The following is a 15,778-nucleotide window of genomic DNA, read 5'->3' on the forward strand; positions in this document are numbered from 1 at the left end:
TATCCACCACATTGGGTACACCTTTATTCCTGTGTGCGAATGAGTCTGAATCTATATACAAAGTGCTACGATACAGTGGCCACTGCATTGTGCTTCATCTGCAACTTTGTACTTGAGGTGAAAGCCACTGCCCAGCGTCTCTAGTACACTTTTAGCGTTCCCGCTAGGCTGTTTTAGCGGGGCGCGGCGCCCTGCCCTCCTTCTGGAGCGCCCAAGGACCCAGCCCTTACCGCGCAGTGCCCCGCTAAAACAGCCGTCTCCACCAGCGGGTCGCAGTGTCCCGCGGATGGGGAAATGTGCGGTGACCCGGTCACCGCCGGTGAATAGAGGCCGGGCGCATGCGCCCGGCCTCTATTCTTCCTTTCAGCAGCGCTTGGGGGCTGTCCAGCGTGTCCGTAAGTGCCGGGCACGACCCCAAGAGTGACGAAAAGGGGACGTGTCTTATGGACACGCCCCCATTTTGGAAGCGCGCGCCTTCGGTGCACGCGGAAGTGCCCTCTCTAGCTCCGTCGTCCTGCCTGCCGCCGGAGCTAGAGTGAACACTAACTTTGAGTGGTGTTTTGCTGCGTCTGCGATGCTACTGAAAAGCACAAATTAAAGAAAAAGATGCTCTGCGCCTCTTGAGTTGCGTTGTGCGTCTCACGCCATATGACGTACTGGCACTTGTGTATGAGGACCCATCTGTATAAAACTAAACTTAGATTTGAGTAGAATTATAATATATGAAAGTTGTTGTTCTGTAAGGTATGATCTGTCTATTTTTAAGTATACTAAAGCAGGTACAGATGTCCTCATACACCTAGCTCACTCCTGATGTGAGTGAGTGCGACTCAGCTTGCTTCGAGCATCTTTTCATCCCAAAAATTTGTCTTCGTCGCAGTGCGATGCGTCTAAGACACATCTGGAGAATGCACTAATTAATTTGAAATGCAACACTTGTATATCTGTGTGCAATTGAGTCTGTAAATGCAGCACAATTGAACTTGGTGTGAAAAAAAAGACGCTGCCACTGCCTGGTATGCACTTTGTTTTCAGATTCAGTCACACACATATACAAGTGTCACATTAAATTAATCAGTGCAGTCTCCTGGTGCGTTTTAGTAGCATCACATTGGGACTAAGATGCATTTTTGGGCAAAAAAGATGCTCCGTGCAAAAAGTTGCACTGGACCTGGCGCGCTGAGTAGGGCTGTTTGGCATGACTGCCGCAATAGTGTATGTGGACACATCTGTAATGCTTCTGTTTGTTTTCATTTGAAAAGGTGAGTGGATGAAGGTGCTATGCTACATTTTAGAAGAAACTGAGATTTACAGTTAAAGATAAATTTGACGTGAATCAGACATAGCACTTTTATTCACACAATATATCAGTATATAGACTGACAATATTTAAAAGAACATAAAACTAAAAATAAAATATATTAAAATATTTTTTCTTTCAATTTCAGGACACGTAAAACTGACAGACTTTGGTCTTTGTAAAGAATCAATTCACGATGGCACAGTAACGCATACTTTTTGTGGAACAATAGAATACATGTGAGTCAAGTACTTTGCTGTCTCTATAGCAGGGGCATTAATATTGATCGGCAATAGTTTATTATTAGAGAAGGGAAAAAAATTGAGATTGTAAAATAATATCTTAAAAAAATGTATATGTGATAGTTATATAATATAATATAATTCCTAGTTTTCTTAATAATAATTAAAATTCCCAAGAACTGCCAAATTGAAGTCTATTTCTCAGTCCGTCTCTGTCCCAGTAATGAACCTAGCTTTTACTTGTGTATATTAGATACAATACGCTAAAAATGTGTAGCGTTAGCAGCTCCTTGCCATGTACAGTACAGCTAGAGGAGTTCAAGTACATTTGTTTTCTAAAGACTGATATAAACCTACTTAATCTACAGAAATTACTTGTATACTTTTTCTCTTCCTCCAGGGCCCCTGAAATTCTAATGAGAAGTGGCCATAACCGTGCAGTAGATTGGTGGAGTTTGGGAGCGTTGATGTATGACATGCTGACCGGAGCAGTAAGTGCACTGTATTTCTCCATCAGCATATCTCCACAGCTTTGGCATTAGCATGCATCACCTGATCAGCCAGTCCCTATCTTTTGAATGATTTGCCCTGTATTGCCTTTTAATTAGTCCATTGTTGAATAAGTAAGGCAAAAGACAGATGAATGTGGGTGATTAATCCATATAACCATGGCAACCATTTTGTGTTTCTCATTGTATGTTTAGTTTATTTCTTCTTCAGGGTCCATAGGGCTCCACAGTGAGACATTGGGGTGTAGGTGGGACCTGGAGGACCAGACACCAACAGCAAAGCTTTTCAATCCCAGCATGCTCCGGTCCTTCCCCCTATACCCTGCCCACAGCCTGAGGGCAACTCCGTTTCGTTGGTGTTCGGCAGGAGCTGGAACACCAATTTTAACGGGGCTGCATTAAGCAGCCCAAGCTTTTATTTTATGATTTTTTATTTACTATTTTTACCAATACGGGCGTGCAGCACCAGACTGTCCTCCGGACGTCTGTGCTGCCGCCCCATCACCCCTCCACAGCGCTGTGACACCAAGCCTGTGCTAGGTACTCCCGGTGGGGCTCCAACGGGGGCTAGTTAGCAGGCTTCCCAAACTGCAGCCCGGAAATCAGTGGACAGGTAAGGTGGAACCCCGTTCGCTGGGACCCACATTTTTACACAGTCTTACATCCGGTCTCAGGAGATGGACCAGAGGGGCTGATGTGGACACTGGTGCACCCACGACTCCACTAGACCACCAGGGCATATAATACACTGGCGCGCAGGGCATATGTAGAGGCAGGGGACCCGGTGGTTAAAGTCGGCAAGGAGAGAAGTTGCTCTCTCTACAGCCCTCCCCAGTCCAGGGCGCAGTTCTGCTCGGTCCTGGTGTTCCCTGGACTGCTCCTCCCTCTCCCTCCGCCCCCTCAGACGCGTGGCAGCCATTTTATGCAAGCAAGTCTTCGGGAATGCTGGGTCCAAGTCTCCCTGTATACCTCTCACACAGGCCAGGTCATACAGCGCTATATCCTACCAGCCACTGTGGACTGTATAGTTGATTTCGTGCCCATTGCTGACATGTAATGTTTTTTTCTGCATTTGTATGTGACTTGTGCTAGCGCTAATCTCTGCTTTCTATACTGTCACCTTATACCTTTCCCTTTATTCTAATACCCTGGCATACTAAAGTATAGGGGGTTCATTGTACCTCACATCTTCTATATAATTGTGAGGGCTATCACATACTATATAGCGCAGTTGCACACTACACTGTGCTATATTACACATACTGCATGGTGATCACTGCACTGCGTTATATTGTGTATTTTATTATTCTTGTGGCTATGTCTGGCAGAGGAAAGAATAACAAGCAGCTTGATGCTACTGGTCCTACTCTGGTGTCATGTAAGTCCTGCTCAGTGGGCTTGGCCACAGAGGACCTCATTCACGGTGGTCTTTGTACTAATTGTTACACAGCCCCAGGCCCCTCAGCCCCGGTGTCTCCCCCTCAGGACCCACCCTGGGTTGCCTTTTCACAAATCTTGCAGACCATATAGCAGTCCCTATGGTAGCTCCCCCTGTGGGATGGCCACAGCAGTTACTCTCTACAAATCCTTTGTCTCCTCAGTACAGAGTTTGGCTAATACCTCTATGTTTTTACAGCAAATGCTGCAAAAAGACAAGTTTTTACCTACTAAGCCTACTAAACGTGCTGTGTTTTCCCAGTCCATACAGTTATCTGATTTTGATATATCATCTGGGTTGGCAGAAGATGCAGACCTCTCTCACTCCGACTCCATCTCAGGAGAAGAGGAGCCACCTTCTTAGCCACAGGTTCTCAAACTCGGTCCTCAGGACCCCACACAGTGCATGTTTTCCAGGTCTCTTCACAGAATCAAAAGTGAAATAATTCTAATCACCTGTGGATCTTTTAAAATGTGTCAGTGAGTAATGAATACACCTGTGCAGCTGCTGGGTGACCTGTAAAACGTGACCTGTATGGGGTCCTGAGGACTGAGTTTGAGAACCAATGCTCAAAGTGAAATATGCCTGCCATTGTGAGAGCTGTTAAAGAGGATGAACCCACTCCTAAGAAAAAGCACACACTTTTTAAACGACAAAAAGTAGTTTTACCAGTGTTTCCTCACTCTGACCAGCTATCTGATCTCTGATCACATGAGTGAAGCTTGGAACATGCCCGGTAAAATGTTTCAAATTCCAAAAAGGTTCAGTTCCTTTTACCCTCTTCCAGCTTCTGGTTGCACTAAACGGGAAGTTCCACCAGCAGTGGATTCTTATGTCACAAATCTGGTTAAAAATGCCACCTTACCCATTCGTACTGCAACCTCCTTGAAGGAGACTACAGACAGATGCATAGAAGCTGGTCATAAATCCATATACTCTATTACAGGAGCAATTACTCGCCCTGCTAGGGCTACTGCCTGGGTGGCAAAAGCCATTGAGAGTTGGGCAGAGGCCCTGGAAGAGACATTTCCCTCTAATGCTTCGAGGGAACAGCTGTCCTACATATCTCACATTAGAGATGCAGCCTCCTACTTAGGTGAAGCAGCTATGAATACGGCTCTCCTGGCCTCCAGGATATCCGCCACTTCGATAGTGGCCTGCCGTATTCTTTGGCTACATTCCATTGAAAGCAGATTCAGACTCAAAACGGGCTCTGGAGTCTCTGCCTTATTCTGGAGATATCCTATTTGGTCCAAAATTAGATAAAATTGTGACTACTTTGGCTGCTTCCAATACGCGTTCCTGCCCTCTGCATATAATACAAAGCCTCGTACGTCATCCTTTCGTCCTCGCTGCTCCACAATCGCCAATGTGTCTACCTTCGACATGGTGAAGTTCGCTAAGTTTCACTCCAGGCCCCTACAACACTTCATCCTATCCAGGTGGAACGGGCTACCCCATCTGCTCAAATCCCAGACGATGAGTCTCTTTCCAGAGGTTCGCCTGTCCCTAGCCTGGTGGCTACAGACTTCTCATTTGGACAATGGTTGTCCCTTTTTGATCCAAGCCTGGGCTCCCCACACCACGGATGCGAGCCTCCAAGGCGCAGTAACCGGCCAGCACTCCTTCCAGGACTGATGGTCCACAGTCGAGGCAGTGTTACCAATTAACATCCTGGAACTTTGAGCCATCTACAGACCTCACTCTGGCTCAGAATATACTGAAGAACAGGCCATTACAGGTACAGTCCGACCAGCGCCACTGTTGTGGCCTACATCAATCACCAAGGGGGCACTCGAAGTCAGTGAGTAATGACAGAAGTGTCCCGCATTCTCACATGGGCCGAACGCAGTCTCCCAGCCATCTCCGCAGTGTTCATCCTGAGGATTCTCAATTGGGAAACGGATTTCCTCAGCCGTCACAACGTGCATGCAGGAGAGTGGTCTCTACATCCAGAAGTCTTTCAACTTCTAGAGGACAATTGGGGTCTTCCGGCAGTATATCTCCTGGCCTCAAGACACAACAACAAACTTCCAATTTATGGAGCCAGAACAGAGGACCCCGTCGCGGCCTTCAAAGACACATTGTCTGTGAAATGGAACTTCCATTTGGCATATCTCTTCCCTCCAATGACCCTGCTTCCTCGAGTGCTTCGGAAGTTCAGACAGGAGGAGTACACAGTCCTGCTCATAGCTCCAGCTTGGCCCAGACGTCCTCAGTACTCCGATCTTCAACTGCTCTCCATAGCCGTTCCTCTTCAGCTTTCTCTACGAGTTGACCTATTGTCTCAGGGTCCATGTCTACATCTGGACCTAGCTCGTCTGTCTTTAATGGCTAAGGGCTTCTCTAGCTCTGTGACCCAGCTCATGCTAAGAGCATGTTAACCGGCCTCAGCCAGGATTTACCACAGAATATGGCATACATATTTCCAATGGTGTGGTCCAAGAAACTATAATCCGCAAGTCATTAAGGTTTCTCGAATTCTTGCCTGTGACTGGACTGGACCTAGGCTTCCGCCCAGCATCTCTGAATGTACAGGTCTCTGCTTTGACTATCTGGTTTCAGCGCAGAATTGCTACTATACCGAATGTTCACACCTTCATGCAAGGTGTTCTATGTATACAACCTCCCTTTGTACCTCCGGTGGCTCCATGAGATTTGTCAGAGGTGCTTCAAGCACTTCAGGAACCTCCATTCGAACCCCTGGAATCAGTGGATGTCAAATGGCTCATTGCAAAGACTCTTTCTTCTGGTTATAGCATCTGCCATAGGGTATTTAATATTTCATCAAGTCATGGCTGTTCTTCGAACACGCCCTGTCTTCCTTCCCAAGGTGATCTCTCGTTTCCACATTAATGAGGAATTTGTAGTTCCGGCCTTCCAATCACCAGACCTCTCAGCAGGTGAGGCCTCCTTAGATGTGGTCCGTGCTCTAAGGATCTACGTAGACCATACGAGTTCCATCAGGAAAACGGATTCCCTCTTTGTCCTATATGGATTCCATGAGTAGAAATGGCCAGCTAAGAAACTCTGGCCAAATGGATTCGCATGACTATCTCACAGGCTTACACACAGACTGGCCTTCCTGTGCCAACTATCGTATCTGCTCATTATACTCGCTCTGTGGGTCCCTCGTGGGCAGCCCGGCGTCGCCTCAGCTGTACAGGTATGCAGGATGCTTTCTTCGGGCGTAGGGTTCTCCTCTCAGCTCAGGAGCGTTCCCGCCCTTGAACAACTGCTTTGGGACATCCCCAATGTCTCCCTGTGGAGCCCTATGGATCCTGAAGAAAAGGAGAGTTATGGTAAACTTACCTTTGTTAACTCTTTCTTCGAAATCCATAAGCTCCACAGGGCACCCGCCCTGACGCTCATAGCTTCTATGGGTTTCTTCTCCTAGTCACTTGTTTCCTTTGTGTGAGAGTGTGATTTCCTCAGTGTACCAGTCTTTCAGTCTTTCCTATCCATCTCCTGCCTTGGGCTCGTTAACAAAACTGAAGTGCCCTCAGGCTGTGGGCGGGGTATAGGGGAAATCACCGGAGCGTCCTGGGATTGAAAAGCTCTGCTGTTGGTGTCCTGTCCTCCAGGTCCCACCTACACCACAATGTTTCCCTGTGGACCCTATGGACTTCGAAGAAGGGAGTTAACAAAAGTAATTTTTACCATAACTCTCCTTTTTTGTTGCAGGAGTGTAATGTTTATTTTTATCTTTTTTTGTTTTAAAAAACTGTTTCTTTGCTTTAATCTATTTCCAGCCACCGTTTACTGGTGAAAACAGAAAAAAAACCATCGATAAAATTCTTAAATGTAAGCTAAACTTGCCCCCCTACCTCACACAAGAAGCCAGGGACTTACTTAAAAAGGTATGATCCCAATGAGTAAGATTGTATGTGCTTGTATATGTGTACGCATTTGTAGTTGGGAATTCATCAAATTCAGGATTTGAGTCCATAGATTTTTTTTTCCTACAGTAATTTTTTAGCTAGTTATTTAGATTCTGCCCTACTGGATCTTGTTTTCCGTGTGAATTTAGTGTGCAGGTCATGAAAAACAGCCGTTTCTAAAGCACTTTTCATATGAGCAGTAACTGTCTCTACATGAAAACTTAATTCAAAATGTATGCGAGTTCATGTGCGCAGACACATTCATTAAATTCAGTGATGCCCTTCTCTGGTAAGTCATGCCTCACATTTTTACTACAACCTCCCACCTTTCTAGAGCCTTTTCTAGGCACTGTCAGTCTATGCTATTAACTGATCAGTTTAGTGCAGGACCGCATACAGTTCACTGTAGCTCAATGATCTTGTTGGTTATGTGTGTAGAATAACAGAAATCTGGGTGGGATACAGTGTATAGGTCATATATAGCATTTAAACAATGTTAAGAATGTTTGTATAAATGGCAAATGTGGGTGTAATGAAATGTATGTAAAATATATGTATAATTATGGTATTTTTTTTGTTTTATGTTCCGCACCTTCCCGTAGCTGCTAAAAAGAAATGCTGCCTCCCGTCTTGGAGCAGGTGTTGGGGATGCAGGGGATGTTCAGGTAATTATTTTATACTTATTCCATTAACTATTATGCCTTTCTTTACCCCCAAAATGTAATGCTAATACGGATATCCTTAGTAGGCTACTGGAATTGACTGTCAGGTGGTGCCAATGTATCGAGATCTTGTATTTGTGTGTGCTAAGCCAAATATGTTACTTTCATGTGTCATTTTTTGTGTTAAACTTCCACTTGTGCAAAAGACATATAACTTGGAATATATGTTTATAATGATGATGGAGATTTAGCTGCTTATCTCCTTCCCTTTTTTTTCTGGAAGAGAGGACATACATTTCTCAGCCATTAACCGACTTACAAATTCCAAGACACAAATAGGAACCGGTCAGACTCAGACAACATGTTTGGACCTTTTCCGCTGCACTGTTACCGGTCTCCATGAAGATGTTTGTGCTAGCAATAAATTGCGGACCTTTACTCCCCATTATTTAAACAACCTAAATATTTAGCTAGGCACAAGATCTGTGTAAAATACATAAAGGACAGTTATCACAAGATTCAAAAAGAATTAGCTTTCCTATAGAATTCATTGAGGGGGGAATATGAAGCACTGGATAAACCTAAATTCCCCACTGCAGCCCACCTGTATTGGGTAAAATCTACTATAACATACAGTTTCCTGCTGTTTTCTGATTTTCAGTTATCTACGAGTTTTTAGTAAACGGATACATTTTGGGAGGGACAGCCCTCGTTAGTGTCTTACTGACACCATTTTAGAAAGGTTGTCTCAGCTGTGCCCAAGAGCATGTTATGAAGGGGGTTTAATATTCCCTCTGCTTCTCTTGTTGGAGTTTCTCACCTCTTCCCCTGGCTTCAGCCTTGGGTCACATGCAAAAGGTGCTGAGGAGACAGATGCTGCAGCAGAAATGCTAGATTTGCTTCACACACTGCAGTGACCAGAGCAGAGAGCTAATTGGCCGCCTAGTGATCTGGAAATCTCTTCAAGAAATAAAACTCATTTGTTTCTTATGTTTCAGGCTCATCCATTTTTCAGGCACATTAACTGGGAAGAACTTTTGTCTCGAAAGGTGGAGCCTCCATTCAAGCCACTTTTGGTATGTTTTTAATGTGCACTATAAAAATGCTCACATTTATCCTAGTCTGTAATGGTCTTCATAGTGCCGTTCCTTGTACATGTAATAAGCTTCCCCATTTCTTTGTAGGTTGTAACATTTAGTCACACAGGCCCGACTGTTTAACGATGAAGTGAATTGGCAAACAGTGGTGGTATGAAACGTTTACGGGATTCACTTTGGTACGAAACCCTGTGTGTGCCCCCTAATTCAACATTCCACTGCTCTTCCCCCTATTATATAATAACCAGTGATAGCGAAATACGCGCTATAGCGCATATTTACTCGCTATTTCAAAATGAGCGGGTTCTGCAGGACGCTCTCTGTGCATGTCACAGCAGCCAGCCCGCCTAGTAACTTCCCCAGCGGCTCCCCATCCAAGAAGCGCAGGCCGCAGCGTCTACTCGTCTCTCCCCATCCAATCAGCCCGGGCAGCAGCCTGTCCTTCTCCAACACTTGTCTTTCTCCAATGAGTAGTGTCCCCATCTTGCCTCCTGTCTCCAGCTTGCCGCCCGCTATCTACAGTAGGATGGCACACTGAGCACCAGCCGCTGCTGCAGCCAGCTGGGCACCAGCCTCGTGTACCTGCGGGTGAGTCTGCCCGAGTCCTATGTGATGCAGTGACAGCACAGCTGCTGCACTGCTTTGAAAGTGCATACACACTGCTGTGCTGGAAACAGGCTCCGGGATTACTTCTCCAATCCCAGTAATGTAGAGAGATAAGTGGCTGGGGCTCCTCCCACAAGCGGCATCTCTGCAATGTTGCTGCCAGTTCCCATTATAATTCATGTATGTGCGTTGTCAGGTGTGTATGTTTAGTGCATTTGTGCCAGTACTGTTTGGATAAAGCCAACTTGATGCTGTCCTCTGTGTCAGGGCCCAACACCCCTCACCCCATCATGTCAGCACTGCCCTCGTGTCCCTCCTCCATCATGTCGGCACTGCCATGTGCCCCACCACCATAATGTCATCACTGCCCCGTGCCCCTTCACCATCTTGTCATCACTGCTGTGCAGTGCCAGTGTTTTCTGAAAGACACATGAGCAGTGCTGCCAGTGCGTGGTGGGACCCTTCGGTGCAATGCCTGTGAAAGCCCCTAACCCCCTCCTTGCCCCTCAGTTCTGCCCTAGCTTACAGCACTGCTTGCCCCTAGCCCCCTCCTTGCCCCCTAGTGCTGTCGCAACTGTTTTCTGCACTTACCCCCTCCCTACCCTTAGCACTGCCTGCCCTTACTCCCCTCTAACCCAACTTCTCCTTACCTTTACCCCTTAATTCTACTCCAACTGCAGCTTGCCTTTAACCCCTTCTACCTGTACTCACCCCAATAATATGTGATGGGACCCAGAAACAGTGGAGTACGACTAACAGTGAGGGGTCCCTGGGACACATACATTTTTTTTTGTTCAGCACGATCACTGATGTCTCAGATTGCAAGTGAATTGCCATACTCTCTATACTTGGATATGGTGCATAAGAGCGGTGGTTCCCATCTCCTTTCTCCCTACAGGGTTTTGTTTTGGATCCAAGTCTCTCTCCACTTTTGTTTCTCTATTTATTCGCTTGGTGTAGCAAAATACCTTTACTGTGGTTTACATATGCCGTTCTTTGTCATGCATTTATGCTTTACTTGCTCCACTACACATTTGTATTCTACACTTGGAACAGTGTTCTCATGCTTCCATAAGGGGAAATGTTTTTGATTTAAAAAAAAATAGTGGTACTATAAGTGTGTGTATATACAGTATATACATGTTCACAGTTTAGGAATTGATTTCCCTGGACTGTTTTCAATCATGTCAAGGATTAGTTTAGGCTTCATAGATATTACTGTGTCCAACAATGGTAGCAATGACTGGGACATGGTTATTCCTCTTTATACAATGTTTAGAAAAAAGGAAGGTAAGGTTGATTTTTTTACGTAATGAATGTGATAAAAGTAAGTTAAATACAGGGCCCTGCAGGTAGGAGTGAGAATAGGTGGGAAAATCTGGGACCTGGAGAGGTTTTTCAAATAGGACTAATTTATAGACAATTGTGACATGAGGATTTGGATAGATTATTAAGAGGAAATCACTGAGATGTCTATGGGGGCGATTCAATTCAACGCAAATTGAATAGTACCAGGAGCAAGCAATTCAGTGTGCTGAGTGGTCAGAGAATGCTGGTTATCGCGCCTTAACAAGGGTGTTAAGGCTCGTTAACCGGCATTCTCTGACCAAAGTGCCGGGCGCACGGCTGTTATCGCCACGCTAATCAGAAAAACAGCTACGCGCCTGGCACTTTGGTTGGATTTCTCCTCACATCCCCAGGGGGGTGCGAGAATAAATTTTTAGCCCGCCCAAACAGCGCACTGAATTGAATAGATCCGGGAGCTTGCTCCTGGCGCTATTCAATTCGTGTTGAATTGAATCGCCCCCTATGAAAGGTGAGATGATCATTATAGAATTATAGTATGACTGTTGTGGGTTGGAATCTGTAACTAATCAGCCAGGAGTAATCCCATTCTGTGTTGCTTCTGTGTGGGGCATTTCAAGCAATTGGAGAGCCAACACATTAACAAGCAACTGGAAACCTATCAAATATGTCCATAGAAGAGAACCTGAGGTCTAGTGAATATCCATCAGTGTATTTGAATGTACTGGAAGTAGTAAAGCTAAAATTAAGCAAAACAAAGTTTTTAGCTATGAAAGTCATGAGCAATCGATTATATTGATGGGCCCAAAGCAATAATAGTGGAATAAACTAAAATATGCATTAAACATAACAGGGCTTTGCACCAGATACGTCCATAAACGGAAGAGCATGGCAATATGCTCCTTGAAATAGGTGGCACTTGTTACTGCTAAGAAACCAGTTTGCATTGGTACACCGAGCAGGATAAAATCAATTCTAAGCTTAACTAACAATTCTAAATGAAACAAACAAAAATGTACTACAGCACAGACAATAGACTAGATCACAGTGTCAACTTAAATAGACCGGTTTCTCATGGACTTATTCTCATCATTCTGTTTTTAATATTTTCACTCCACTTATTACATTTTAAAATGCAGCACGCTGTGTTTCTGATACACTGGCGTGTGCTACCGGTAAAATAAATTCAGTAAAAACTTTTTTTCTTCTTTAGACCTTTTTGCATTATGTGTTTAAACAAGGTCAGTGGATCCATATGGCACACACCCCTTAGCTCCACCACACAAAGAGTCATATGAGATTAATGGGATGTAGTTAAGAAACTAGTGGGCTCTCGAATCCCGACAGCGGAGTTAAGATAGGCGGTGAAATACCCGACGCCTATCTTAATCCCGATGCCAGAATCCAGGAGGATGCGTGCCCGAACAAAGGTAAACCGGGGCGCCCTTACGGTTAGCTGCAGGGAGGAAAGGTTTAGGTAAGTTAGCGGGGTTAGCGTTCGGTATTGGTGGGTTTAGGCACCCCTAGTGGGGAGGGTTGGGGACAGACACCACTGGGAGGGTTAGGTTTAGGCACGAAGGGGGTAACTTAAGTTTAGGCATTAACAGGGAGGGTTAGGGTGCGGGGTGGGGAGGGTTAGGCTATAAGAAGGGAGTGTTAGGGGGAGAAGGGTAAATATACTTACCCGACCCCTGTCGCGATACCAACCATCGGGATGCCGCTGTTGATATTGTGACAGAAGATAGCCGGCATTACATACCCATTCCGAGATTAACATCAAGTAGTGAGAGTCATGGAATCACTTTTTAGTAATTTTTTTTTTTTCCTGTATTTATTTATTTATTTTTTAAAGTCAAACAAATTACAAGATCCAGGTCACCATGGATTTGCAGCTGGGAGATCATGTCAAACAAATCTAGCAGATTTTTTTGACTTGGTAATTAAGGTGATATTAGGGTGAAACAGCAGATGGCAATTTAACTTCAAGGCATACTGAGTTATATAATTATACTCATTTCTAAATTGGGATTTGAATCAAAATTAAGAGTGGATAAATGTTTGGCTAAAGAACAGGGGGTGGTGTTAGATCATTAGGATTGGCAGGAAGTGGAGTACCTCAGTGTTCAACTCTGGTTTGTTTAATGTAGTCATGTATGTGGCCTAAAACAGAAGGGCTATGTATTTAAATCTGATACAAAGATTTGTAACAATGCCAATACATCAGGAGGAGTAATTTATACCACTGTCAGACCAAACTCATTAATCCGCCCCAGGTTTTTGAACACAGTTTCAAGCTGTTACAGCTGCTCACACCGCACTTTGGGTCCGGATTATTCCTGGGTCGACCCGTTTTGCACTTGTCTACTGTGCCTAATGTGTGCCATTAGAAGTGGTGGTTCTTTACTGGCTCGCAAAGATGACTCATGAGAAGTGGGTTGTGACTGCCAATGAGATCCTTTTACTGTAAGCCGGGTTGACCCTTTCACACCGCAGCCGACCAAAATCTGTCCCTTGAGTAACCCTGATCGCGCACTGAGTCGAGATCCTGGGACGCAACCCAGGTCAAACCCATTCACACCGGCACACAGCCCGGGTTGCTCCAGCAATATCCTGATTCCAAGTTGCAGTGTAAAAGGGGTATTAGAGAAAATAGCAGAATGGGGCAAATAGTTGAAAGTTAAATTTATTGGATCAAAATTTAAAGTCATTTATATGGATCGCACAGATCAGAAAGCAGAATACAGACTAAATTGTATTCATTTCACAAAAGAAAAGGGACATTGGAGTTTTTCAGATCTGAAGGTAACCATTCGTTGGGAAAATTTGGTACAGTACTTGGTTGTATACAGAGGTATTAGCAGGAAGAGGGAGGTTGTATTGACTCTTATTTATGTCACTGATAAGTTCTCACCTGGAGTACTCTGTTTTATGAGATAGTGCCTCCAGAACTATACAATTGTATACAAACAGCCCATGCAGCTACAAAAGTGGTGCATGGGCTTCTTTGCAAACATCTCAGTAGACTGGACAAGTTAAACTTGTTGGAATAGGGAGAAATTTATCAATAGAAAGGTTAAAATATAAAAAAGGTATTAAATGTTCACCTAGGATGAATTTTTACTGTTATTTCTAGAACAAGGTTATGCACTGTCATATTGGAGAGTGAGGCATGAGGTACCATAAGGAAAATGTATTGTTTTTATTAAAAATCAAACGTATAATGGCTATTAAATATGGATGTAAAATAAAAAACAAAAACCAGGGTAGTATGGATTTGTGAGTTCTTTAGGTTTCTATATGTTTTTGGTAAGGGCTCTGAATCTGTGGAGTGACTGTAAATTGACAATTGCATCTGTAGCCTTCTTACTAAGGGTATATTGAAAATTTCTAGGGTATTAGACTAAAACTTTTCTGTAAAAACTGCCTTGTTTTGTTAAGATATAGCATTGAAACTCTGAAAAGTGCATTATTCATGTATGGCTATAAATGGACATAACATCAGTTGCCTGTGTCTTCCATTTAAACTGTCTTTCGTATATAAAATTGTGTTTTATCTTCTCAAAGCAATCTGAAGAGGATGTGAGCCACTTTGATTCAAAGTTTACACGTCAGACGCCTGTAGACAGTCCAGATGATGCCACACTCAGTGAAAGTGCCAATCAGGTGTTTGTTGTAAGTTTTTGATTATTAATCATTTTAGTATTTAATTGAAAGAAAAATGCAAATGAAAGTATTTGAACTGAAATCCATTTATTTTTTTTTATTTTATTTTTTTCATGAACTGCTTGGCTGACTTTATCCTCTTTCTAGGGTTTTACATATGTTGCCCCCTCTGTACTTGAAAGCGTAAAAGAGAAGTTTTCATTTGAACCAAAAATCCGATCTCCTCGCAGATTCATTGGAAGCCCTCGCACACCTGTGAGGTAAGGCTCAGCATTTACAGTGATTCATTTGCTACTACATAACATTTTGTGAATTATTCAAATGTTTTAGCTGTCTTTTTATATTGGGTTCAATTTCCGAATACCTGTCGTGCAGACGTGGACAATTTGTTGGTACCCTTCCACGGAAAGAGAATCCATATTTTTCTCTGAAATAACTTGAAAGTAAAAAAGGAATTTTCATCCATTGTTGCTTATTCCATATTTAATAGAAATGAGACTTGGATATTTTTTTTTTTATTCAACAGAATATTTTAAATATTCAAACAAAAATGGAATGGACAGAAATATTGGGACCTTTACAGTAATATTTAAAGGCAGTTACTGCAATCAAGTGATTTCTGTAGCTCAGAATGGACTTGTGCACCTGTCACCTCTTCCTGAGTAAACTCCAGCTGTCTCTGTTTTGTTGGGTGCCTTCTCCAGACTGCAAGTTTCGGCTCTTTCCATAGATGTTCGATAGGATACAGATCAGGGCTAATAGAAGGCCACTTCAGAATAGTCTAATGTTTTGTTCTTATCCATTCTTGTTCAAATATAAAAGAGGTATTAAAAGTTCACCTAGGATGAATATTTACAAATATGATCTCTAGAACAAGGTTATGCACTGTCATATTGGAGAGTGAGGCCTGAGGCACCATAAGGAAAATGTATTGTTTTTATTACAAAGTCAAATGTATAATGGCTATTGAATATGGATGTAAAATAAAAAACATAAACCAGGGTAGTATGGATTTGTGCGTTTTTTACATGGTTTTTGGTAAGGACACTGAATCTGTGGAGTGACGGCAAATTTA

General features: G+C 43.6%; 1 protein-coding gene across 2 annotated transcripts in view; it reads left to right on the plus strand.

Moving 5' to 3' along the window:
- Nucleotides 1–15,778, plus strand: part of LOC148506703 (ribosomal protein S6 kinase beta-1) — an 81,370-nt gene that overhangs the window by 53,270 nt on the left and 12,322 nt on the right. The window contains exons 8-15 of one of the 2 annotated variants that reach the window (XM_088446344.1): nt 1,449–1,539; nt 1,943–2,033; nt 7,242–7,349; nt 7,973–8,035; nt 9,031–9,108; nt 14,605–14,712; nt 14,851–14,963; nt 15,230–15,678. In XM_088446344.1, the coding sequence (XP_088302470.1) occupies nt 1,449–1,539; nt 1,943–2,033; nt 7,242–7,349; nt 7,973–8,035; nt 9,031–9,108; nt 14,605–14,712; nt 14,851–14,963; nt 15,230–15,239 (662 nt within the window). In that variant the 3' untranslated portion in view covers nt 15,240–15,678. Of the gene's footprint in view, nt 1–1,448; nt 1,540–1,942; nt 2,034–7,241; nt 7,350–7,972; nt 8,036–9,030; nt 9,109–14,604; nt 14,713–14,850; nt 14,964–15,229; nt 15,679–15,778 lie in introns of those variants that run through there. The other variant, XM_088446343.1, reaches the window with a different exon arrangement.

Source organism: Taudactylus pleione, unplaced genomic scaffold, assembly GCF_031769625.1.
Source record: "Taudactylus pleione unplaced genomic scaffold, aTauple2 ptg000397bl, whole genome shotgun sequence".
Classification (NCBI taxonomy): domain Eukaryota; kingdom Metazoa; phylum Chordata; class Amphibia; order Anura; family Myobatrachidae; genus Taudactylus; species Taudactylus pleione.